Source organism: Lissotriton helveticus, chromosome 2_2 (assembly GCF_964261635.1).
Source record: "Lissotriton helveticus chromosome 2_2, aLisHel1.1, whole genome shotgun sequence".
Taxonomy (NCBI): Eukaryota; Metazoa; Chordata; class Amphibia; order Caudata; family Salamandridae; genus Lissotriton; species Lissotriton helveticus.
Window position 1 is genome coordinate 288,893,661 of NC_136060.1, and position 26,690 is coordinate 288,920,350.

At 49.2% G+C, this 26,690-nt stretch overlaps 1 protein-coding gene across 3 annotated transcripts in view; it reads left to right on the top strand.

The window, feature by feature from the left end:
* Window positions 1–26,690, top strand: part of LCORL (ligand dependent nuclear receptor corepressor like) — a 527,585-nt gene that overhangs the window by 478,803 nt on the left and 22,092 nt on the right. For all 3 annotated transcript variants that reach the window (XM_078678413.1, XM_078678414.1, XM_078678415.1), the window contains one exon: window positions 17,710–17,813. In XM_078678413.1, coding sequence (XP_078534539.1) covers window positions 17,710–17,813 — 104 coding nt within the window. The remainder of the gene's footprint in view (window positions 1–17,709; window positions 17,814–26,690) is intronic.

The window sequence follows — 26,690 nt, forward strand, 5'->3', positions numbered from 1 at the left end:
TTTAGAAAGTTGCCATTTTCCTGCCTTAGCCATTTGGGGCTAGATGTAGGTAAATCTTATTTACCGATTCATGAATACCGAATTTTACCGATTCGGTATTTATGAATCGGTAAATAAGATGTAGGTAAAAATTCGGTAATTTTAACCGAATCGGTAGGATTCGGTATTTACCGATTCGGTAATTCCCGAATCGGTATTTGCCATTGATTCCTATGTGCCTTGAAGCCCATAGGTAATTACCGAATCGGTAAAAATACCGAATTGCCAAAGGGGACAGGGTGTCACTTTGACACCCTGTTACCCTTAGGGCATGTATGTGTGCCACATGGCACAGGTGTGCATGCACAGGTGTGCATGTACACAGGAATTCGTTATTTACCACCCAATGGTATTAGGTGGTAAATAACGAATTCTAAAGGCCCTGTAGCACTGTTTAAAGTGCTACCTACATAAGAAATTACAGATTCGGTAATTTTACCGAATCTGTAAAATTACCGATTCGGTAAAATTACGGAATCTGTATGATTTTGCAACCCCTACATGCCAATGTCCAAATACCGGTCGGAAACGGCCGAAAATCTGTATTTTCGGCCGTTTACGACTGGTATTGGACACCTACATCTGGCCCTTGGTGCCTGTTGCCTGTCCCTGGGTCACCGGAGCGGGTGTAGCTGACAGTTGAGCTTTGTGTATTCCTCCTAGAGAGCCACACACAATAGAGTACAGACCTTGTTACTCCTGAGTAGGCCACATCCTGCCTCCATAAAAAAGGCTGCATACCCCCTGTAGATAGTCTGGAGCCAGGACAGGGAAGGCAGGATACCTGCTGTGCTGACCTCTTGCCTTGGTAAGAAGGACTGGACCTGCATCTGTTGAACTCAGTACTCCAAAATAACTCCAAGTTGGCTGGCCTCCTGATTAGAGTTTCAGGGACACAAAGCTAGCAGTATTGTTCTCTAATCACAGTTTCTTATAACTTCAGGCAAAATATAAATAGAATTCCAACAGCTAGGGAAATCTACATTGCAGTGCAGGACCCAGAACAAAGTATTTCCACAAAAGAAACCACATCCCCAATAGGATTTGAATTACTTCATTATGGACTCTGCTAATCATTCCTCCTAGAGAGCCACACACAATAGAGAGCTTAGGTGTGCCTGGATGGGCCATCACTGGCGGGATGGGAGGGTGGAGCTGAGTACAGACCTAGTTACTCCTGAGTAGGCCACATCCTGTCTCTATAAAAAGGGCTGCGTACCCCCTGTCGTTAGTCTGGAGCCAGGACAGGGAAGGCAGGATACCTGGGGACTTCTGAGGGAAACCTCTAGAAGCTTCTCCCATATCCAGAGGAAGGGCACCAGGTATGAATATTGGACCTCAACATCACCTCTTCAGTACGCTTCTGACCTGTGGATACTCTGCCAGGAAGGACTACCGTGCTGATGAAAGGACTGCCACTACTGCTAAGAATGAACTGATACTCTGCTGTGCTGACCTCTTGCCTGGGTAAGAAGGACTGGACCTGCATCTGTTGAACTCAGTACTCCAAAATGACTCCAAGTTGGCTGGCCTCCTGACTAGAGCCTCAGGGACACAAAGCTAGCAGTATTGTTCTCTAATCACTGTTTCTTATAACTTCAGGCAAAATATAAATAGAATTCCAACAGCTAAGGAAATCTACATTGCGTGCAGGACCCAGAACAAAGTATTTCCACTAAAGAAACCACATCCCCAATAGGATTTGAATTACTTCATTCTGTAGTAGGGGGATCTCTGTGTATAGTCATAATCTAGTGAATAGTCCCGCCCATGTGCGTGGACCCCGTAGCAATCAAAAATAATCTCTTATAGTGTCGAAAAATGCAGAAATGCACAGACACTTAAGAGAGAATTTAAAGACAGATAATGCAGCCTAAAAAAGGCTACACTGTCCAGTACTTCAACTAGAAATTCCACCAATAAAATCCACCAAACAGCAAAGCCTGTACAGATTTCCCTTGCTTGAACAGCAAAAACCCTCTGGAATGATAGAGAGGAGGACCTGGACAGACAAGCCCCATAGGCTGCCATTATGTGGCTCAGAACAGGATACTGTGCCTTTAAGAGAACTTTCCAGAACTTCACAGTATCCCAGAATGCACTGCAGGTCCCAGTTACTTTCAGTTCTTTTTTCCGGCTCCTGCAAGCAGGACCCTGGAGCATTGAGCTCTCCCTTTTCAAGGGTTTATTGGTGTTTTTTCATTGTTAATTCGATTTGAGTACTTTCTAAGTACTTTTAGGCTTTTCTTCTTGGTGTTTTGCACTCTTTGGTTGTCAAATATGCCTGCATTATTTGACAAATGCCCGGAGTGCTCCAGGAAGAAGGCAAAGTCAGACCCTAATGAGGTGTGTATCCTCTGCCTGCCCTCTTCCCATGTTCCAGAGGAGTGTGTGATCGGTCAAGGCTTCTCTGGCAGGACCCTGAAGGACAGAAGGAAGATCAGACTTCAGGGCCTTGAGGAAAGGAGGCTGAAGGCTCAAGGTGGGTCTGGAGGGGCTTCATCTGCCCATGCTGAGGCCTCTGGGGGGCTCCCCAGGGGCAGGAAGCCCAGCAAACGTCCCCATTCTCCGTCTGGGTTGGTAGCACTGACTACGACGTCGAGAGGGAGGTCCACGGCGAGCTCCCGGTCTCCCCAGGGCTCTGGGTCGAGAAAATGTCGCCCGTCGACGTCGAGGGACTTACACAGGCCGCCGTCGAACCCAGTGACGATTTCTTCGTCGTCGTCACTCGACGTCGACGGGCCCGGCGTCGGCGCTCGCCTTCGAGGCGACACCGCCGATCGCCGTCGACGAGCAGGACATCGTCGTCGTCGAGGGGATCCTCGTCGTCGAGACCGCCGTCGAAACGGAAGAGGTCGCCGTCGAGGCAGAAGAGATCTCCGGCGAGGAAGAAGTCGCCTTCAAGGCGGTCGAGGTCGCCGTCGAGGCGGACAAAGTCGCCGTCACGGCATTTGACGTCGACGTCTAAGAGATCGAGGTCGCCGTCGAGGCACAAGAGATCTCCGTCGAGACATAAGGGATCGTCGTCGAGATGGTCGGGCTCGACGTCGAGGCATGGAGGCCGTTCGACGCCGAAGCATAGAAGACGGTCGACGCCGAGGGGGCGCTCGACATCGAGGGACCTACGTTCGACGCCTGGGCACCGTTCTTCGGCATCGAGGGGTCGTGATGACAGGCCTAGGACTGTGGGGGGCTCCCCTCAGTCCGGGAAGGATGGCGGTTCACCGGAATCGGTGGGCTCGAAGGTGTATGCCCCGAAGAAGGCTGTTCCACCTCCTCCTCCGTTGCCAGGAGGTTTACCTCCAAGGGCTCCAACCCCTCCTCCGTTGTCTCCTCTGCCTCCGCTTCCAACAGGACCTAGGACCCCTGTACCAAGGTCGGTCTCGTTGCCCAGGCTTCCGACCCCTCCCAAGAAGACTCCTAAGTCTAAGGAACCTCTCATACCCAAGACGTCCGCCCCGGGGAAACCGGCAGAACGTCCCAGACCTAGGAGGTCGAGGTCGCGCTCCAGGCGGAGAGACAGGTCGAGGAGCAGACACAGGTCCTCCACCAGATCTGCGTTTGACACGGTTGACCATGCCATCCTTCTCGACCGTGTCAGCGCAGCCGGCATTAGGGGGGTAGCACTCTCCTGGCTGAAGTCCTTCCTTCAGGATAGGTCTCAGGCAGCTCAGTTTGCTGGCTTTTCCGCTCCTCCCCGTCCTCTTGTGTGTGGGGTTCCCCAAGGCTCCTCCCTTTCCCCTCTTCTCTTTAATCTTTATATCTACCCTCTTATTTTTTCCCTCCGTGAGCTGGGGGTCTCCGTGTACAATTACGCTGATGACCTCCAGCTCATTTTTGATCTCTCTACTCCTGACTCCTCTTCCTTTTTTAGTTCCACCTTAGTCTTTATTTCGGACTGGATGATCACGAACCACCTCAAATTAAACCCCGACAAGACGGAGCTTGTCCTCACTGGTGGTCCCTCTAATCCCTGGTCCCCTTCCTATTGGCCCCTTTCTCTTGGTACTCCCCCTCTTCCAGTCCCCTCTGTTCGCACTTTAGGCATTAAGGTCAGCAATGACCTCTCCATGCACTCCCAAGTCAGTGCTGTAATTTCATCTTGTTTTTTATCCCTCCGTCTCATTCGCAAAATTTCCCGTTTCTTTTCCACTGATGCCCTCAAATCCATCATTACAGCCCTTATCACTTCTCGTCTCGATTACGGGAACGCCCTCTATTCCGGCATCCCCGCCTTTGAAATGCGCCGGCTTCAGGCCATTCAAAATCAGGCCGCCCGGCTCATTTTCCACCTTCCCAAATTTTCCCACGTCACACCCGTTCTTAAGTCCCTTCACTGGCTCCCTGTACGCTTTCGCTCTTCCTTTAAATTAGCCTGTCTAGCCTTTTTAGCCTTCACCCATTCCGCCCCTCTCTTTATCGTTTCTTTGATCACTCCCTATACTCCTTCTCGCACCCTTCGCTCATCCTCTCAACTTCTTCTTCAAGTTCCCCGCTACCGTAAAGTCCGTATCGGTGGCACCCGTTTTTCGGTTTTGGCCCCCCAGTATTGGAATAGTCTTCCATTATCTATCCGATCGATCCCTACTTACCCAGCTTTCCGAAAGGCATTAAAAACTTTTCTTTTTCTTCAGGCCTTCCCCGGTTAGTCCCTCTGTTTGCAGTGTAGAATCCGTTTTTCCCCCCCCAGCGCCAGGAAGCCGCTTGGCCACAGTGCGCTTAATTAAGTTTCTTTTTCATTTCATTTCATTTCATTTCATCTAGACATCGCCACAGGAGGCATAAGTCCAGATCCCGTACAGCATCATCTAGGACCCGCTCCTATTCACCTACTCTATCGCACTCTCCGGAGACTAGGGTGTCCCCGGTCGACGACATTGGCACTTTCCGGGAGGTGCTCCTGAGGGGGGCTGCGAAGTTGGGTATCACGGTGACGGCTCCTACACCTACGACGTCCGTGATATTCGAGACGCTTCACAAGAAGCACCTGTCTCGCCCTCTTCTGCCGTTGGTCCCAGGATTGGTCGAACCGGCGGAAGTGCTGTTCCTTACACCGGCGGTGGTGAAGGCTGCTCCTTCAAGACTCCTGAAAAAGTACCGGGCTCCTGACTCGGACCCGGCCTTTCTCCGTGTGGACCCGGTGCCCGACTCGGTGATAGTGACGGCGGCCAGGAAGTGGCATTCTACCTCCCCGTCCTCCACAGTGCCACCGGATAAGGAGAGCCGCTGGATTGATTCGGCTGGAAGGAAAGCCTGTGGGACTTCTTCTACCACTATGAAAGCCTCCAGCGATTCCGCTTTGCTAGGGCGGTACAACCGTGCGCTGTGGGACTCCCTGGAACAGTTCGTGGATCTGATACCACGCGACAGGAGGGAGGACTTCATGGAAATTGTCTCGGAGGGGATGCTGGTTTCCAACCAGGCCATCAGTGCCGCTGCGGACATAGCGCTGTTAGCCGCACATGGCTACTGCCACGGAGTCAACCAGCGCCGCCATGCGTGGCTCAGGCTTACGTCGCTCAAGCCTGAGGCGCAACAGCGGGTGGCCAATATGCCGTTTTCCGGTAACACTCTTCGGGAAACATGCCGACGACAAAATGGCCCGGATGAAGGCCGAGGCTGAAACCCTGATGGCTGTGGGTCTGGAGAAACCCAAGGACAAAAAGCCTTACCGCCAGTTCCAACGGCGATTCGGCTCGCAGGGGAAAGGAAGAGGACAGTCTTCTGGACAACAGCAGCAGTTCCGAAGACCCTTCCAAAAACGCCAGAGGGGTAGAGGTGGACAGCAGTCCTCTACAGCGACCAAAGGCCCGGCCGGGTCTCGCCCCTGAGCGGTTACTTCCCCTTCGTCCGTTACCCGCTCCGGTGGGGGGAAGCGTTCAATTTTTTCTGGCAGAGTGGAGAAAAATTACTCAGGACAAGTGGGTGCTAAATATTGTTTGCAATGGATACAGTCTTCGATTCATCAGCCTTCCTCCATCGATCCCTCCGGTCAGCTCGCAGTATCAGCTGCGCGAGCTCCAGGCGGAGGCCGATATCCTGTTAAGGAAAAGGGCGATAGAAGATGTACCTCTGTCTCAAAGAGGAAGAGGTCTGTACTCCCGGTTCTTTCTGGTTCGCAAGAAGGACAAGAACGAGTTCAGGCCCATTCTGGACTTGTGGCAGGCAAACAAGTGGATTCGCAGAGAAAAGTTTTGCATGCTGTCGTTGCATCAGATTTATCCTCAGCTGCAACAGGGGGACTGGCTTTGCGCCATCGACCTACAGGATGCATACTTCCATGTGCCCATTGCACACAAACACAGGAAGTTCCTGCGATTTCAAGTCGGCACCAATCACTATCAGTACACGGTACTCCCGTTCGGGCTGAAGTCTGCGCCCAGGACATTCTCGAAGTGCATGGCAGTGGTAGCGGCACACCTACGGAAGAACAAGGTGTTTGTCTACCGTACCTGGACGATTGGTTGATCAAGGCCTCCTCCTTCTCGGAAGCTTTAGCACACTTCCAGAAGACGTGCGTTCTCTTGAACAAGCTGGGGTTGCACATCAACATGTCCAAGTCTGTCCCGACTCCGGTCCAGTGCATCCAGTACTTGGGAGCCTCCATCAATACGCTGTCGGCAAGCGTGTCTCCTTCGGAGGAGCGACGATTATCACTCTTCGGAAGGCTCAGGCTCTCATGTCCACTCCATCTACGACAGTGAGGACGGTGTCTTCTCTACTGGGATCGATGGCCTCTTGTATCTTCCTGACGCCACATGCGCGGCTGCACATGAGACCGCTGCAGGAGTGCTTGGAAGATCAGTGGAACCAGAGGAGAGGATCTTGGGACGACAAAATACGACTGTCTCTACATGCTCTTCAGTCTCTGAAGTGGTGGTGTTCAGCGGAGAATCTCCTCAGAGGGGTTCCCTTCCACAAGGACATTCCCACACAGACTATCGTGACGGATGCTTCTCTCCAGGGATGGGGAGCGCACTCCGGAGACCTACAGATTCAAGGGACGTGGTCCACGACGGAGTCCACGTACCACATCAATTTCCTGGAACTCAGAGCTGTTCACTTGGCACTGAAGGCTTTTCACCCGTCCTTCCAGACCAACTCTCTGCTTGTACAGACGGACAATACGACCACAATGTATTACCTCAACAAGCAGGGGGGCTCGAGATCGCGTACTCTGTCACAGGAGGCGCAGGCGATCTGGCACTGGCTTCTGGCTCGAGGACTGTCGATAACGGCCACTCATCTGCCGGGGGTGCAGAATGTTCAGGCAGACGAGCTGAGCAGACTGATTCAGGAAAACCACGAATGGGTCATAAACGACGAAGTACTAGGAGAAGTCTTCGCAAGGTGGGGAACTCCAGACGTAGATCTGTTCGCCACCGCCGAAAACAGCAAATGCCGAGACTTCGCCGAACACTAAGGTAATAAAGGCACTTAGCCATCAAGGAATGTTAAATAAATTTGACAGCCAAAACGCAAAGTTATGAAGTAAATAACAAGCATGAAACTGCAAGTCCCATAATGCACTAGCAAAATCATTAGTATATAAATAATTGAAAGTGAGATAGGACTGCTTTGTAATCCTGCCGTGAGAAGGAACCATTTGGTTCGAAACGCGTAGGCTACAACAGTGTGGTGAATAAATTTAATTTCATTCAACGAGCGGAGTGCTGATTTTCCTTTCTTGTTTGAAATATATATATATATATATATATATATATATATGTATGTATGTATGTATGTATGTATGTATGTATGTATGTATGTATGTATGTCTATCTATCTATCTATCTATCTAATCATTACCAGTATCAGGATAAATGGAGCGACCAGGTAATAAGACAGAGAGGGAAATATACACAGTGAAATGAAAGCTGTAGAGCCCTATGTGGTTTTTACAATACAGGGGATCGGCTAGCCAGTTTTTAAACGTGGGACAGACATAAGTGCAGTGAAAAGAAGCCAAAAACATAATCCATTTAATAAATAACGTTGGAGCATTAAAAGAAAAATCCCAGATTGTACCTCCAGAATCTGTGTTTTGCCTCAGCATCTCTTTAATTTACTAACACAGTAATTATTGAGATCCGAAAGGAATGGACGATATCTGTAAGTGGCCTCATATACAAATGTAAGTGTGTGGCTCTTGGGGACAAACCCTAAAGTACACATTTAATGGGAAATTATCTGACATAAAGCCGCTGTCAAAGACCTGGAAAGACCTGTCCTCAAGGAAGGACTTAAACTAGGAGAGGGCTAATCATGGTTTACAGTGGCAAATGCTGAGCTAAGATCGAGTAGGATGATGGCTGCTGAGCCTCCTCGATCTAGCAGCCCTTTGGCTTCCTCTCCCACCGCCAGAAGAGCTGTCTTTGTGCTGTGGTAGGGTTGGAATACGGTCTGGGTGGAGTGCAAAATATAATGATTTAAAAAAAATTCAGACAGGGTTAGATTAATATGTTTTCCAGTATTTTGCTTATACCAGGGAGAATAGAAATTGGTCTGTAATTTTCTGGGTGTAGAAGGTCCAGTTTAGACTTTTTTTTATAAATGCTGTAACCATGGCATGTTTCCACGCTACCAGAACTAATCTTGCAGTTAAAGAGCGGTTTACCATTTCTAGTAAGGTGGGGCGTATCTAATCTACTGCTTTGGTTAAAATACAAGGAGGGACCGGGTCAATAGGTGAACCTGACTTATCTTTACTAAGGATGTCTGCAAGACTATCTAGCCTCAAAGTAGGAAAATCAGTGAGTGTGGTTAGATTGGTGACTGGCCTATCTTCCTTAAAACTAGAGTTGAGAGCTTCGATAGGCTGGAAAAATTTTGCAAGGTTGTTACACCAAGAGGGCGAGGATTCAGGGTTGGGGCACCTGGGTTTTTGGCCCCGGGCTCAGCAGCCATCTAGGGAAACCTACCAAAACCCACACATTTCTGAAAACTAGACACCCTGGGGAGTCCAGTGAGGTATGGTTTGCATGAATCCCCCTCGCCACCGTCCCCCCGCATCCGAAGATCAACCTGCGACGGCAGATCGTTCTCCCACCTCGCCGCCAAGACCGGGAACACCCTCTCCATCCACCTACTGCAGGCCCAGGACCTGTTAACCTTCAGAAGACATGGGGCTACTGCCCACATCTGTTTCCTGGGGAGCAGAAAGACTGTGGCATTTTTTGGGGGGGCGGTGATGGGGGCATTGGCATGCCCATTCTGGGCAGCCCACAACCCTGAATAAAAAAATATATATATTCCCTGATGTCTTTTGGGCTTTCTGCCCACCCTCTCCCGCCGGGCAGATAAGCGGCTTTTGCCCCTATCTGCCTCCAGGGAGAGGGGGGGGGGGCAGAAAGGCTGTGGCACTTTTTTGGGGGTGGGGCATTGGCATGCCCATTCTGGGCAGCCCCCACCCCTACGTATATATAAAAACAAATTCCTGGTGCCTTGTGGGCTTTCTGCACCCCTGGGGGGCAGATCATGGGCTACTGCCCCCATCTGCCTTCTGGGGGGCAGAAAGACTATGGCTCTTTCTGGTGGGAGGCATTGGCATGCCAATTCTGGGCAGCCCCACCCCGAATTTTGGAAAAAGAAAAATCCCTGGTGTCTAGTGGGTTTTCTGCCTCCCAGGTGCGGCAGAAAGACGTTTTTTTTGGTGGGGGCATTAGCATGCCCATTCTTGGCAGCTCACACCCATGCATATAAAAATAAAAAAGCCCTGGTGCCTAGTGGGCTTCTTCCCCCGAGGGCAGTTCAGGGGCTATTGCCCCCATCTACCTTCTGGGGGGGCAGGAGGTCCTTTGATAGGTGGGGGCATTGGGATGCCCATTCTGTGCAGCCCCCACCATGCCTATAAATAAATCATACCTGGCGTCTAGGGTGCTTTCTGCCCCCCTGGGCAGCAGATTGGGGGATACTGCCCCCATCTGCTCTCCGGGGGAGGGGGTGGCAGAAAAACTATCTGTGGAAACATCGATGGGGGAGGAAAGGCCCTGCCCAAGGGGCCGCTCCCCCCTCCCTGGTGCTAGTGGGTGGATCCCTGCTTGGGGATCACCCTTTTAGGGTGATCCCCAAGCAGGGATCCACTAGGGAAGGGTACCATTGGAGATTCTCCCCTTTCCAACAATATCTCTCCCATGTGTTTCGTGCTAGGGGGGCTGAGATAGCCCACAAGCACCGAAACTGTGAAACTGAAACTACGTTTCAGTTTCGTTGTAATGGCGACAGTGCACCATGCGCACGATTGTCATTACAATGAAATCCACTAAGAGGCCTCAGGAGGTTGGGGAAACTCTTCCCCACCTCCCAAGGCAAAAAAATAATGGGAAATCTCTGCTGTTGCAGCAGAGGGATTTTCCGTGCCTGTACTCCTGACGGAACCATTACGTCATGAGCACCCAAAGGGTTAAGGAAAGTCAGGGGACCAAGGTTGTAATGAGAGCCAAATGTCCACATCACTGGCCCCAGACATGTTTGTTATTCAGTGTCTCTAAGCAGTAATCTGCACCAGTGACCCTGAAGAGCAAGTTACTGGTCTTCTGTAACACTTTTTCTGGTGGATACTAGGGGTGGGTGATAAATTCCACTTTGCCGGCTGAGTTTTGCCCTCGCCATGTTCTGGCAAAACTCCGCCAACCACAGCGTGGTGGTGTTTTTTCCTCATGCGCAGCTCACCAGCATTACGTTGGCAAGTGCAAGAGAGTTTGCGCCCCCTAGTGCATTTTTTGGGTGCTAGAATGTCTCCCGGAGAGATTGCTCAATTAGGGAGGACGCGCCAGGTAGTGAATGTAGTGAATGTTTGCGTTGAGAAAGCTGCCACATGAGTACAAAATTTACTGGAGTGGCAGAAAGAAGCAGGACCTGTTGTGTTGATTTTACAGTTCGGAACTAGCTCCTGGCGCTAAATATGAGTGCAAGCAGCACAACATGCTGTATCCGCCCACTCCTGGAACTCCGCAGAATCTCGCCTCGTGGATACTATATCGAACTGTAAAATCCTCCCCTTAGAATGCACCCCAAGTGCCTGACTGTGTAGGAAAATCTTTTCCATAGCAGTGCCCCAGTGCACAGCTCCACACTGCTCCAGAAGTGATGGAACCCAGTTGCATATAATTGCCACCCATGTGCGCTGACATCAGTTTTTTGTCTTTTCCCTTTCTGCACCCTATGACACAAAATGTGGAGTATTGTTGGTAACAGTGTGCTGTATACTAACTTGGGACTTTTTAAATGAGCAGTAAGGCAACTGAAGTTAGAGTATCCACCAGAAAGTGTCACTGAAGGTAAGTAACTTCTTATCAATACTTCTAACCACACATTCTTCACATAAGAATAGATATCAAAGCAGTTTCTTGCTAGGTGGAGGGTCTTTGGAGTGGATTCAGACCAAACATTTTTGCAGGACCAAGCGTGGGAAATGTCCTTCCCACTGGACCTTACTTTCTATGCAGTAGTGCTTTGTGAACATATGCACAGACACACGTTGCAAATGTCAAGGACAGGCACTCTGCACGCCAACGCAAAACTAGCACCAGTTAGCCCTAGTGGAATGGTCTCTCATACCTTCCGCAGGCTGATTCTTGGGCAGTGCATAGCAGATGATGATACCTACCCTATATTCACTCCAGAGAATTGCACAGAGAGTTGATTGTTTCTTCAACGACCCTGGGTATGGTCAATGTAGAAGCTCTAACCCCCTTTTATGGCCTAACCAATGGCACCTCTCCTCTTTCTAGGGCCGTGGGGGTGCAAAATATGCTGGTAAGGTGATGGAATGCCCAACGTGGAAGGGAGTTCAACTTTCTATCCTCAGTACCAACTTGTCCGGGCAAAAAGATGGTGTAAGGTGGTTGTACCGAAAGTGCCTGTAAGTCATTCATACAAGACCTGACATTATTGCAATTATACTCAGGAGATGCAGCGATCAGCTCAAAGGGCGTACACTTAAGAAATGCCAAGACTAAGTTAAGGTACCTTTGTGGCTGCCAAATTATTTCTGAGGGAACATGTGTGTCAAACCTTTAATAAATTTCATCACAGCAGGTGATTTAAACAAGTATGATTGGTTCTGAGAATGTAGAAAGGCCAAACGGACCGACAAATAGCCTCTAATAATGCCCTCTGCTGGGCCTTGCTGGGCCTAAGACAAAACAAGAAACAAAAATCCACAGCTTTGCCTGTAAGCAGTCAGCCTTGGGAACATCACACAAAGCCACAAATTTATCCCAGTGCCTAGAATAAGTGTATTTTGTGGAAGGCCGGTCAAGTTCATGCGTGTAGGTGTACATTTCCTAGAGTGGGGTGGGGAACCTTTCCCTTTTGCTGAAGCTGGAGGTTTTTGCGAAGTGACAGTCTGATCATAGAATAGAAACACATTCCCAGAAGCTCTGGCACCACACATACCATGCCCAACTCAAAGCAGAGAGGATGATTTGCGCCCAGGCATTCCTGACCTTTTTCAGAACTTAGGGTAGAAGTGACAGCGGCACAAAGGCGCATAGGAGTCCCCTGTTCCATTCTGCCAGAATGCATTTCCTAACGATTTTTACTGCAAAAATTCCAATATGCAAAAATGTCAACACTGCCCATCCTTGGCAGTGGTGAACAGTTCTAAGCAGGGTTCCCCCCACTATTGGCAGACGTCCTACACTACCTTGGGATGTAGATGCCACTTGGAATCCACCAGATGCCGCCTGCTCAGTTCGTCCACCCTGGCAACAGTGACCTAGTCGGTGGTTCCTGATCAGGAAAAATGTTAGATTTTCCAGCCACCTTCAGAAATGTAGAGCCTCCTAATACAGGACCCAGAACCCCATTTCTCTGTCCTTGTTGCAGCACTACAGGGCAGTGATATTGTTTGAGAACCTGCACCAGCCTCACCTTGATGGACACAACAAGGCTTTCAGAGCCCACAACTCCAGCTGATTAATCTGGAACCAGTCTTCTGCTGGAGACCAGAGTCCAAGGATCTCCACCTCCCCCAGATGACCTTTCCAGTCCAGTAAGGATGTGTCCGTCATCACTGTCAGCTCTAGGTGTTTAAGGGACTGGGGTCTGCCATTGGGCCAACTGCGTTTCAGAATCCACCACTGTAAATCTTGAGCTGTTTTCTCTGTGAGCTGGATGGCATTGGTCAGATTGCCTTGATTCTGGGCCCGTGGAACTTTAAATTCCATTGGAGAGCCCACATGGCAAAGGTGACCAGGAAGATGCAGCAGGCTAATAGGTCAAGAAGCCCTGAAGCTGCTCTCACCTTGTTCCAGGATTAAGCATGAAAAATCTGGATCATAGCCCGAATGTTTTTGCTTGTTATGGTGGAGGTAAATCCTTGAATTCCACTGTGTCCATGATTACTCCAATGAATGGAAGCCTCTGCAGGTCAGGTGGAACTTTGTCTTGTTTATAGTGAACCCCAATGAAGTCAAAAAGATCTGTCATCCGGAGGTGGTCCACAACTGAATGTGGTGATCCTGCTTTGAACAGCCAGTCATCGAGGTACAAGAATACTGGTATCCCCGACCTCTAAAGATTAACAGTGATCACGGACATCAAATTTGTGAACATCTGTGAGGGGGGTCTTGTGAGGCAGAAGGGGATCACAGCAAACTTGAAATGCTACTGGCCTCCTTGAACCGCAGATAACGTCTGTGGAACTGCAGGACAAGTATATGAAAATACACAACCTGCAATTGCAAGGAAACCATCCAGTAGCCCAGGTCCTGAGCAGACAGGATCTGGGCCAGCGTGAATATTTAGTATTTCTCCTTCCTCAGAGGCCAAAAGTCTAGAATAAGCCTGAGACCCGGGTCCTTCTTTAGAATAAGGAAATCGCGAGAGCAACAGTCTCCTCCTCCTTTCGAGTCTGACAAAGGACGACTCTAGTTCCGACTGCCCTCTCCTAGCAATCCATAGTATCCACACCTGCGTAGATAACATATTTGGCCATGTTGTGTTCCTCATGGTTGTCTGAGCCAAAAAACCTCTGTTGTCTTCTAGTACCACCAACAAGGTCTCACTGGCCATGTCCCAAATGGCATGTGTGTAAAGCCCATCAAACAACCTCATTTAGGAAGCACAGTGCTAAACTGGCAGAGACAAAATGTGCTTGCTAAAAGCATCACTCCTCTTGGATTCACTATCCTGAGGAGTGGTTGGAAATAAGGTAGGGTTCACCTGTAAGACTGGATAAATCACCAGGCACCTATCTGTGTTGCCAAGTCTCCTGTCCATTTAAAAGCAGGTAAGGACAAGGCTTCAACCAGGTGACTATCAAAGTATTTCTAGCAAGACCAAAAAAGAACAAGTGTAGGCAACTATTTTATTGAATACAGTCAGAAGCTTCCACACTAAAATTTCACAAATATTTAGTGACTATAATTAGTGACGTGACTCCATCACATTCCAGCACAACTGGAAACATGCCACCAACATTCCCTTGTTCAAGAAACTATCCACTGACCCAGCCATGTTTTTCAACTACTGACCCATTTCCCTCCTACCATACTCGGCAAAGGTCTTAGAGAAACTAATAACCGGTGCTTTAACGACCACCACAGCAACCACCAGTTCCCCGACACATGCAGTACAGATTCAGGTTCAACCACAGTACAGAAACAGCACTCATTGCCGCCACAGACGATAGCCACATGATCCTTGACAGAGGAGACACTGCTTCTCTCATTCTTCTGGACCTTTCACACGGTCCCACACCCTATCCTCATCAGGTGCCTGCACGAAATTGGCATGATCTTCCCTGGATCTGTCCACAAACTAATCTGCAGAGTGCCTCATGTTCATTGCTCAGACCTTCCCTCTTCAACACATACACGATCCCTCAGGCCAGCATTATTCACACACACATCAACATCCTCTCCAATGCTGACAACACATCCTTATTGGACAAGACTTTCAAAACAAGAAACAATTTCACAGCCTGCATTACCGAAGTCTCTAAATGGAAGCAAGCCAACTGCCTCAAGCGCAACACCGACAAGACAGAAATAGTGATCTTCGGCAAGAACACCTCACCGTGAGACTACAACTAGTGGATGGCTGTACTCGGACCCACATCCACACCCACACCCAGCACAAATGACAGGAACCTCTGAATAATCATCCACAAGAAACTGGACATGACCGCACAAGTCAACACCATCACTGCATCTTGCTTCCGCACCATGAAGATGCAGAGAAAGATCTTCAAATGGCTTTCAAGCAACACAAAAAAAACTGTCAACCACACCCTGGTCACTAGCAAGGCGGACTATGGTAGCACACTCTAAGCTGGAATAACCAAGCAATTCATTAAAAGACTACAAACCATCCCAAACTCGGCAGCCAGGTTATGCTCAACCTATCACACAGAACTCACATCACACCACACCTCAGGAAACTCCACTGGCTGGCGATACACAAACACCCTCAATTCAAGGCACTACACAACTCAGGCCCCACCTACCTGAACAGTTCCTTCCACCCAGACACCTGTGCCCCACATGACTCCTACTTGCTCATATCCTACGCATACAGAGAACCAGATCAGGACAATGGGTGTTCTCTTACATCTGTCATAAAGTGCGAAACATGCTCCTACTCCACATCAGAACCTCTTCCTTCTCTTTTCTTGAATTCCGCAAAAAGCTGAATACCTGCCCTTTCAATTGACCAATCTACCATAGGTAGGGCTAGGCGCACACACCTGCTGAGCTCCAGGCCCTGCAGGCGCATAAAACTGGCACTCTGATCTTGGCCAGCAAAGACCATCGTATTACGGCCCAGTAAATGTGCTGAAAGCAGTTTCTGTGCATGTAATGCAATTTGTATGTAGACTGAAGTAATAATTCCACATCAAGAAATGGAGTGCTATGAAATGCTACATGAATGCTACTTTGCAATGACGTGATACTTCTACTCTATACAGGATATCCATGCCTGCTCCAGAAACAAGCATTTGCAATGCAAACGGTCTCACATTTGTGAAAGTTAGAGCTATTGGCATTAAAATGACAATATTTTTTACTTTTTCTTTTTTATTTGCAATGGAGTGATTATACTTGCATAGCGATATTGCCATTCGTATGACCTTGCTGCACTGCAGAACAAGAAAATGGGAATTAGATTTTGAGGGAGAGGAGAAAAGAGTAATATGCTGCATGAAAAAAAAATTGACCACATCCTGGAAAAATCAAACACTCCTTGGGAATGCAGGGTTAAGCAAAGCATATAAAATGTAAGCAGGAACAACATAATTACCTTAACGCTTTTACACTTATTATTCAGAGATCAATAAATATTGGATTCACTAGTCGGGAGTGAGTGAATACTCTCTGGTAATCCGCCGGGCTTTCATTTGCTCTGGCGGTTTACCGGAGACAATTCACTCACTCCCGACTAGAGAATCCGATATGGAACCCAGAGAGATTGATCTATGCATCATTGCCTATTAAGAGCTGAATTGTGAGCTTCAATACTTTACACCCTTGATTGAATGTCTCCCGGGCTCCTAAGGCCAGAATAATAAAGACCATATTTTTACCTCTCGATACCACATAAATTGCCGGATTTAGACACCTACATTTGAGATCACCTCTCACCATAATCACAAGCTGTTTTCTGTGCTTAGTCCTGATGAAGACCCGCGGTGGTGTTTTTGAACTAAACACAGAAAGGGTCAAAACGTTGTCGTTAATTATTAGTGCGCCCTATTCCTATCAAGCCATTTTCGTTTCCAAGTTAAAAAGGACATTTGCCTGTGCAGCCATCTGTTTCCTTGGGACTCCTTAATGATTCATTTATGTAACCTTTGTATCATTGTATGTGTTTATTCTGTCTGGGTCCTAATTTTGTTTAATTTTTTGTATTTTCCATTATTGTACATGTTCCATAACAGTCATGTGTGTTTTCTATGAAATGTTTTACTTTTTACGTCACTTCACAATGCATGATTGCTAATATACTGTGTTTACAAAGTCTCTCTTTGGTGTGTTATAGTATTATTTTGTTCCCATCGGGGCGCAATTGATTTGCCACATCACTAAGAATGTTTGATACTAATGTTTTGTAGAAGAAATATATCCTCCCCCACAGAACCAATTGTTGTTGCATACTACTATATTTCACAGGTTCTGAGGGATACTGGGTCACCCCATTACTCTTAATAGTGTAAACATATCTGCCACAAAGATTCAAACTCACATGATTTTACTTAACCAAGTACCTCAGCAAACCAATGACATATATTTGTAATGTTGGATGCAAAAAGGCCTTTAGTATGGAAATAACTATACTGAAAAACTGGAGTCTAACCAGGAAAGTGCAGTGGAGAGGTGAACTGGTGGAGACTTACCTGGTGTGCTATAGCGGTAAGATTTTTCAGAACATGTAAACTTGGGTTCTTGGTAAATATTAAACTTCAAGAATATGTGCAAAATCCAACAAATACGATTTTTCTATAGTCAGCCACCAGGATCTATCTGTTTTTTTAAATATGTAATACATTTAATAATCACTAAAATGGTGGATTAAATGACCTTTTCAAATCATTATAAACGAAATACTAGACAATAGTTTCCTAACTGAGATTGTGTAATTTAGATTTTCTTCATTGGGTTAAGAATGCACTCTTGAATTTGCAGGGTACGGTCGAAATGTTAAAATATTGTATTTGTTCCTTAGGGCCTGTTATACCCGTGGGATTGCCTATGCTCAGAGGATTAAAAAGCAGGAATGTTGAATACTCCATGACCCCTTTCCGGATGCCATTTCATGGAGGCCCTCAGGTAGAGCTTTAATTATTACATGCTTTACATGCAGGTGTAGCTGATGTTTAACGTATGCACAATGAAAAGAATACTGCACTGAAGCTAGGAAACAGTACAGCACTACAAGTATAGCTTGAGAAATATATCTGCATTTCTGCCCTCATTGTAGTAGGTATATTGGTTATTCTTTTAAGATTTGTCAGTCAGGCCATGTGGTTATATTGCAACCAAATCAAATTGGAGAATTAGCTGGGGAGAGGTGAGATCGCACATCAGAGAATAACAGTTCTTAGGGTGAACCACAAAAGTCACTTATTAAACTTGTGCCTAACACTGGTAGCTTGGCACAAAAGCAGTTAGGCTTAACTCTTCGCCTCATCGGGGCAAGGGAGCAGGCGGTAGCTGGAGAGGGCTCCATGTCACTCACTAGCCACTGGAATGAAGTCTCGGTGAACTCATTGTCTTTTGATGGGAAAGCTACAAGCAGGAGAAATGTATATTCCACAGCCCGAGAAGGTTTATTGCCAGCCAGAATCTTTTCATGCCTTTGCAACGACGACAGGGTATATAAACCGCTAACATGAACGTCTGCCCGCCCGATTTGAATGCACACGGACATTCGGTGTAACTGCAGCTGTGACTGTTCCATCACTGCTATTGCCCCAAATCTCTCCGACAGTCCAATGGAGTTAGGGCCATTGTAGAAATGGCTTCACATTTGGCCACCCAATCAGGATGGGCAGACGTAGCTATTTTATTTTATTGTCCCTCATCGCAAGGAAGAGTAAAAAGCAAATAATGGTCCCCTTGCCATAGGATATAGCATCCAGGGAGAGAGTAGCATTACTTTTTTAATTTTCAAGAAGAAAATTCTGTTTCTGGATTTTCTTTTTGAAAATAGGAAAACTATTTGGTGCAGGGTTGTGTCATGCTGATGCAGCCCTGCACCAAACTGCAATATGCATTGACAGGAACTGTGATGACTGATCCTGCCAGTTCAGTGTAAGTGACTGCCTGCTTAGTGGTCATTTCTAAATTTGGCGGGTGGTCCCTCCACCATGGGGATGAAGTAATTTACACCATTCCCATGGCCGAACGGCTGCCTATCCGCCAAAAATTAAAACAGGACTGTAGTCACTTTTTTAAAGCTCAGATCCTTCCAGGGGGACATGGCTGCAAGCTGTAGCTGAAGAGGCCTCCACGAGCCCGGACATCTTCTCCGTCTAGTCAAACTGAATTCGATTTGCTGCTGCAGAGAAGAATGTAGCTGGCAACAACCTGAATCTTTGGCCCACTGGTGGTGTACTGTTGTTGGACTATCTTGGCAGGTTGATCATGGTTCCCCGTCGATTCTCCGAGCAAAAAGTTGCCAAAACATTTCTTGGTTTCAGGAAGCTTTGATAGGAGTGTACTAAAGACCAGGGTTCCAGAACCTGGTCGACAACACTTGGGTGTTAACACTCAAGCCAGCAGCAGCGCTCAGGACAGGTTCAGTTGGAACTGGTCAGCTGGTCAGTTGCTGGAAAAGTCATCTGAAAGCTTGTTGTGTTCATATACCTCAAACAGGAGGTCAGCCAACAGACCATTGAAGTCACTTCTGTGGTCCTCGGTTCAAGGAGAGCAGGTACAATCTTCCTTTTGAATCTTAGGACAGCAGGACAGTCCTACGTCTGGTCTTCCCAGGCCCAAGAGTGTTCTGAGGAGGATACAAGGAATGCCACATGTATGCCCATTGCCTGCCTGTAGGTCAGGGAAATTCTGTAGTAGGGGGTCTCTGTTTATAGTCATAATCTAGTGAATAGTCCCGCCCATGTGCGTGGACCCCGGAGCAATCAAAAATAATCTCTTACAGTGTCAAAAAATGCAGAAAGGCATAGACACTTAAGAGAGAATTTAAAGACAGATAATGCAGCCAAAAAGGCTACACTGTCCAGTACTTCAACTAGAATTTCCACCATAAAATCCACAAAAACAGCAAAAGCCTGTACAGATTTCCATTGCTTTAACAGCAAACTCCCTCAGGAATGATAGAGAGAAGAACCTGGACAGACAAGCCCCATAGGCTGCCATTATGTGGCTTAAATAGGATACTGTGCCTTTAAGGAACCTTCCAGAACCTTCTCCCAGTATCCCAGAATGCATAGCAGGTCCAACTTAGTTTCAGTTCTTTTTTCCGGCTCCTGCAAGCAGGACCCTGGAGCATTGAGCTCTCCCTTTTCAAGGGTTTTGTTGGTGTTTTTACACTAAATTCGATTTTTGGTGCTTTTAAAGTACTTTAGTGACTTTCTTCTTGGGTTCCTGCACTCTTTTATTGTCCATAATGCCAGCATTATTTGACAAATGCCCGGAGTGCTCCAGGAAGAAGGCCAAGTCAGACCCCCATGAGGGCTGTATCCTCTGCCTTCCCTCTTCCCACATCCCTGAGGACTGTGTGATCTGTAGAGGCTTCTCTGGAAGGACCCTGAAGGACAGGAGAAAAATCAGACTTCAGGGACTTGAAGAAAGAAGATTGAAGGCACGAGGTGGGTCAGGAGGGGCTCCTTCTGCCCATGCTGAGGCCTCTGGGGGGCTCCCCAGGGGCAGGAAGTCCAGCCCGCGCCCAAGATCTCCGTCTGGGTCAGTTGCGATGACCACGACGTCGAGAGGGAGGTCCACGGCCAGTTCCCGGTCTCCCCAGGGCTCTGGGTTGAGAAAACGTCGCCCGTCGACGTCGAGGGACGTGTTCCGGCCGCCGTCGAAGCCGGTGTCGATCTCCTCGGCGTCAAATGGTCGACATCGGAGGACCCGGCGTCGGCGCTCGCCGTCGAGGCGGCACCGCCGTTCGCCGTCAAGGACATCGTCATCGAGGGGATCCTCGTCGTCGAGACCGCCGTCGAGACGGGAGAAGTCTTCGGCGCCGAAGACGTCGACGTCGAAACATTCAAAGGGATCGACGTCGAGACGTTCAAAGAGATAGACGTCGAGACGATCCAAGAGGTCGCGTACGAAGAGGTCGAGGTCGCCGTCGAGGCACCATCGCTCGTCGTCGAGGTTTCGTGGTTCGTCCATCTGGTCGGGGTCGACGTCGAGACGTGGACACCGGTCGACGTCGAAGAGTGAGAAACGGTCGACGCCGAAGGGCCGCTCGACGTCTAAGGATCCACGGTCGTCGTCTGGGCACCGATCTTCAGCGTCTGGAGGCCGTAAGGACAGGCCTAGGACTGTGGGGGGCTCCCCACGGTCCGAACAGGATGATGGCTCGCCGGGAACGGCGTATTCCGAGGTTTATACCCCGAAGAAGCCTTCTGCACCTCCTTCGCTGCCTCCTTTACCGAAGGGTCCGCCTCCGAAGGCTCCGACCCCTCCGCCAGTGCCTCCTCTGCCGGCTCCGCAGGCCCCGCGTCCGGTTACTCCCCCGCCCCCAGTTCCGCCGAGGGCGGTGTCGATGCCCAAGTTTCCGACGCCACCGAAGAAGACTCCTAGGAAGCCTAAGGCTTCTGAACCAGGGAGGCCAACGGAACGTCCGAGACCCAAGAGATCGAGGTCTCGCTCGGGGAGAAGGGACAGATCTAGGAGTGGACGTGGTTCTTCATCGAGATCCAGGCATCGCCATAGGAGGCGTAGGTCCAGGTCACGTTCTGCATCTGGGAACCGTTCTTACTCTCCCACCCTGTCTGATTCGCCGGAGACTAGAGTGTCCCCGATAGACGATATAGGCACATTCCAGGAGGTTCTCCTGCGTGGAGCGGCGAAGTTGGGGATCAAGGTTGAAGCGCCTACACCTTCGACTTCGGTGATCTTTGAGACATTACATAAAAAACACATGTCTCGCCCCCTGCTGCCTCTGGTGCCGGGGCTCCTCGAGCCGGCTGAACAGCTCTTCCTGACACCGGCAGTGGTGAAGTCTGCGCCTTCCAGGCTCCTCAAAAAGTACAGAGCTCCGGACTCGGACCCAGCCTTCTTGAGAAAGGACCCGGTGCCGGATTCGGTAATTGTGACGGCGGCCCGGAAGCTTCATGCCACCTCCCCTGCATCCACGGTGCCTCCAGACAAGGAGAGCCGCTGGATCGACTCTGCTGGTCGGAAGGCGTGTGGTACGTCCTCCTCTTCGATGAAAGCTGCCAGTGACTCGGTGTTGTTGGGACGTTACGACCGTGCACTGTGGGACTCAATGGAGCAGTTTGCAGACCTCGTTCCTCGAGACCGCAAAGAGGACTTCATGGAGATCGTCCAGGAGGGGATGCTGGTCTCTAACCAGGCCATCAGCGCCGCGGCGGATATCTCCTTGCTGTCTGCGCACGGATACTGCCACGGGATTAACCAGAGACGCCATGCTTGGCTCAGGTTGACGTCGCTTAAACCGGAAGCACAACAACGTGTGGCGAATCTCCCGTTTTCCGGAGATACCCTCTTCGGATGACGAGATGGCCAGGATGAAGGCCGAGGTGGAGACCCTGACGGCGGTGGGCTTGGAGAAGCCCAAGGAGAAGAAACCCTACCGCCAGTTCCAACGGCGGTTCGGGTCGCAGGGTCGTGGAAGGGGGCAGTCTGCCGGACAACATCAGCAGCAGCAACAGCAGCAGCAGTACAGAAGGCCCTTCCAGAAACGCCAGGGGGATAGAGGTAGACAGCAGTCCTCTACCGCTTCCAAGGGCCCGGTCGGGTCTCGACCCTGAGCAGTTACTTCCCCCTCGTCCGTTACCCGCTCCGGTGGGGGGAAGCGTTCAATTTTTTCTGGCAGAGTGGAGAAAAATTACTCAGGACAAGTGGGTGCTGAATATTGTTTGCAATGGATACAGTCTGCGTTTCACCAGCCCTCCTCCATCGATTCCTCCCGTCAGCTCGCAGTATCAACTGCGCGAGCTTCAGGCGGAGGCAGACATTCTGCTAAGGAAAAGGGCGATAGAAGACGTACCTCTGTCTCAAAGAGGAAGAGGTCTTTACTCTCGGTTCTTTCTTGTCCGCAAGAAGGACAAAAACGAGTTCAGGCCCATTCTGGATTTGTGACAGGCAAACAAGTGGATTCGCAGAGAAAAGTTTCGCATGGTGTCGTTGCATCAGATCTACCCTCAGCTGCAACGAGGAGATTGGATGTGTGCCATAGATCTACAGGACGCATACTTCCACGTGCCCATTGCATGCACACACAGGAAGTTTCTGCGCTTTCAAGTCGGCACCAATCACTATCAGTACACGGTGCTGCCCTTCGGGCTGAAGTCTGCACCCAGGACATTCTCGAAAAGCATGGCAGTGGTAGCGGCACACCTGCGGAAGAACAAGGTGTTTGTCTACCCGTACCTGGACGATTGGTTGATCAAGGCCTCCTCCTTCTCGGAAGCTCAAGCACACTTCCAGAAGACGTGCGCTCTCTTGAACAAGCTGGGGTTGCACATCAACATGTCCAAGTCGGTCCCGATTCCGGTCCAGCGCATCCAGTACTTGGGAGCCTCCATCAATACGCTGTCAGCAAGCGTGTCTCCTTCGGAAGAGCGACGTTTATCACTCCTTCGGAAGGCTCAGGCTCTCATGTCTACTCCATCCACGACAGTGAGGACGGTGTCTTCTCTGCTGGGATCGATGGCCTCGTGTATCTTCCTGACGCCACATGCGCGGCTGCACATGAGACCGCTGCAGGAGTGCTTGGAGGATCAATGGGACCAGAGGAGAGGATCTTGGGACGACAAGATACGACTGTCTCTGCATGCTCTTCCGTCTCTGAAGTGGTGGTGCTCGAAGGAGAATCTCCTCAGAGGGGTTTCCTTCCACAAGGACATTCCCACACAGGCTATCGTGACGGATGCTTCTCTCCAGGGCTGGGGAGCGCACTCCGGAGACCTACAAATTCAAGGGACGTGGTCCCAGATGGAGTCCACGTACCACATCAATTTCCTGGAACTCAGGGCTGTGCACTTGGCACTGAAGGCTTTTCACCCGTCCTTTCAGACCAACTCTCTGCTTGTTCAGACAGACAACACGACAACGATGTATTACCTCAACAAGCAGGGGGGCTCGAGATCGCGCACTCTGTCGCAGGAGGCGCAGACGATCTGGCACTGGCTTTTGGCTCGAGGACTGTCGATAACGGCCACCCATCTGCCAGGTGTGCAGAATGTTCAGGCAGACGAACTAAGCAGACTCATTCAGGAAAACCACGAATGGGTCATAAACGACGAAGTACTAGGAGAAGTCTTCGCAAGGTGGGGAACTCCAGACGTGGATCTGTTCGCCACCGCCGAAAACAGCAAATGCCGAGGCTTCGCCTCCAGGTACTACCAGCCGGGGACGCTGGGGAACGCGTTATGGATCAACTGGTCGAACAGCTTTCTGTACGCTTTTCCACCAATTCCCCTGATTCCGGCGGTTCTCATCAAGCTGTCCCAGTCCAGGGCGCGGATGATCCTGATTGCCCCGGAATGGCCCAGACAGTGGTGGTTCACGGACCTGCTTCACCGCTCTCTCCTTCCTCACATGAAGCTGCCGTGCAGGCCGGACCTTCTCACGAAGTTCGGGGGGCGGATGGTTCACCCCAACCTCTCGTCTTTGAGTTTGGCGGCATGGCTCCTGAAATAGTGCAATATGGCCATCTGAGTCTCCCAGAGGATTGTATGGACATACTGAAGGAGGCTAAGCGACCTTCCACTAGGGCTTCTTATGCTTACAAGTGGAAGAGATTTTGCATCTGGTGCAAGTCTAAGAACTATGACCCTACGACATGCAAGGAAGATGTCATCCTTCCATATCTACTACATCTGGCGCAGTCGGGCCTTAATGTCCATTCCATTAAGGTTCATCTGGCTGCTTTGACTGCCTACAGGAAAGGCCCTTCACAGACTTCCTTCTTCCAGATCCCTGTGATCAAAGACTTTTTGGAAGGCTTGAAGAAAGTGTTCCCTCCTGTCAGGCTTCCTTCGCCTTCGTGGGACTTGAATGTGGTGCTGTCCAGATTGATGAAGGAGCCTTTTGAACCCATTCATAAGGCTTCGTTGCAGCACCTGTCCTGGAAGGCGGCGTTCCTCGTGGCCATTACATCGGCCCGCAGGGTGAGTGAGATTCAGGCGTTGTGTTGCCAAGAACCTTATACTGTGTTTCATGCTGCTAAGGTTGTTATGCGTACTCACCCTAAATTTCTTCCCAAGGTTGTTTCTGATTTTCATATCAATCAGACTATCACTTTGCCTACGTTCTTTCAGAATCCGTCATCTCCAGCGGAAAGGTCTTGACATTCCCTGGATGTGAGGAGGGTGCTGAAGTTTTATCTTGATAAGACTAAAGATATTCGTAGGTCTGACCAATTGTTCATTAATTATGGCTCAGTCAGGACAGGTCTTGCTACCTCTAAACAGTCCATTTCTAGGTGGATTGTGTCCTGTATACAATTGCGTTACTGCAAAGCTAATAAGACCTTAGGGGGTAAACCTAAGGCTCATTCCACCAGAGGCAAAGCTGCCACGACAGCTATGCTTCGCAATGTTCCCTGTGCAGAGATCTGCAAGGCGGCCACGTGGAAGTCAGTCCATACCTTTGCTAAGCATTACTGCCTGGACACTGATGCCAGGGCAGACGCTCAGGTTGGGCAGGCTTCGCTGCGGAATTTGTTCGCACAATAGTGGCGTAATTTTCATATTCTCCACCGCCGCTTGATGTGGGGATGGGCTTGCCATTCTATTCACTAGATTATGACTATACACAGAGATCCCCTACTACAGAAGGAGTAGTTTCTGTCCTGTAACTCCAGTTCTGTAGTAGGGGTATCTCTGTTATAGTCATAAGCGCCCGCCCTCCTCCCCGGTGGAGATTTGTTCAGATACATAATGCTACAGGTCTGGCGTTTTTACGCCTTCAAAAAGAACTGAAACTAAGTTGGACCTGCTATGCATTCTGGGATACTGGGAGAAGGTTCTGGAAGGTTCCTTAAAGGCACAGTATCCTATTTAAGCCACATAATGGCAGCCTATGGGGCTTGTCTGTCCAGGTTCTTCTCTCTATCATTCCTGAGGGAGTTTGCTGTTAAAGCAATGGAAATCTGTACAGGCTTTTGCTGTTTTTGTGGATTTTATGGTGGAAATTCTAGTTGAAGTACTGGACAGTGTAGCCTTTTTGGCTGCATTATCTGTCTTTAAATTCTCTCTTAAGTGTCCATGCATTTCTGCATTTTTTGACACTGTAAGAGATTATTTTTGATTGCTCCGGGGTCCACGCACATGGGCGGGACTATTCACTAGATTATGAGTATAACAGAGATACCCCTACTACAGAACTGGAGTTACAGGACAGAAACTACTCCTTCCTGGCCACTCACTAAGTAATGGGATAACAGATCCAAGGGGTTACACTACTCAGGTTCACAGCACATCGTGTGTGTTTTCCAGTAAACCATCCCACAGTGCTCTACCTAAATCCAACATGGCAAACCCCTTCTTCCCCTGTTCAGAGCTCCCTGTGCCCACCCAGAGGTATGTCTCTAGAAATGGGTAAGTCCTCCTATGTAGTCACTCCAGACCAGTTCTGGGGAAACCCCTCCACCCCCCAGATGGGTTTGGAGCCAAGATTACTAGGAAGATAAAGGGATGCAGACCTAGGGATTAGCTACGTCTGCCAGTAACAAACCGGGTCAGCACCCTTTAAAGCTCAGAAAGGGACTGGGCACAGCCGACAGGCCTTTCTGCTCAAGGAGGGAAAACACCTCTTCACACGCAACCCGTTTGTCCACTGTCTGGGAGCAATCCACAACTCACCACAGAGGAGCCATTCAGCAGTCATGTGACTCAGGACACTGTAAGAAAGGCACATTTGACTTAGAAAGGAAAATGAAAACTTTCTAAAAGTGTCATTTTCCAAATATTTATATAAAATGCAACTTTACCATTAAGTTGAACTTTAAGTTACTATTAAAATGAGTCCTTGAATCATTATGGT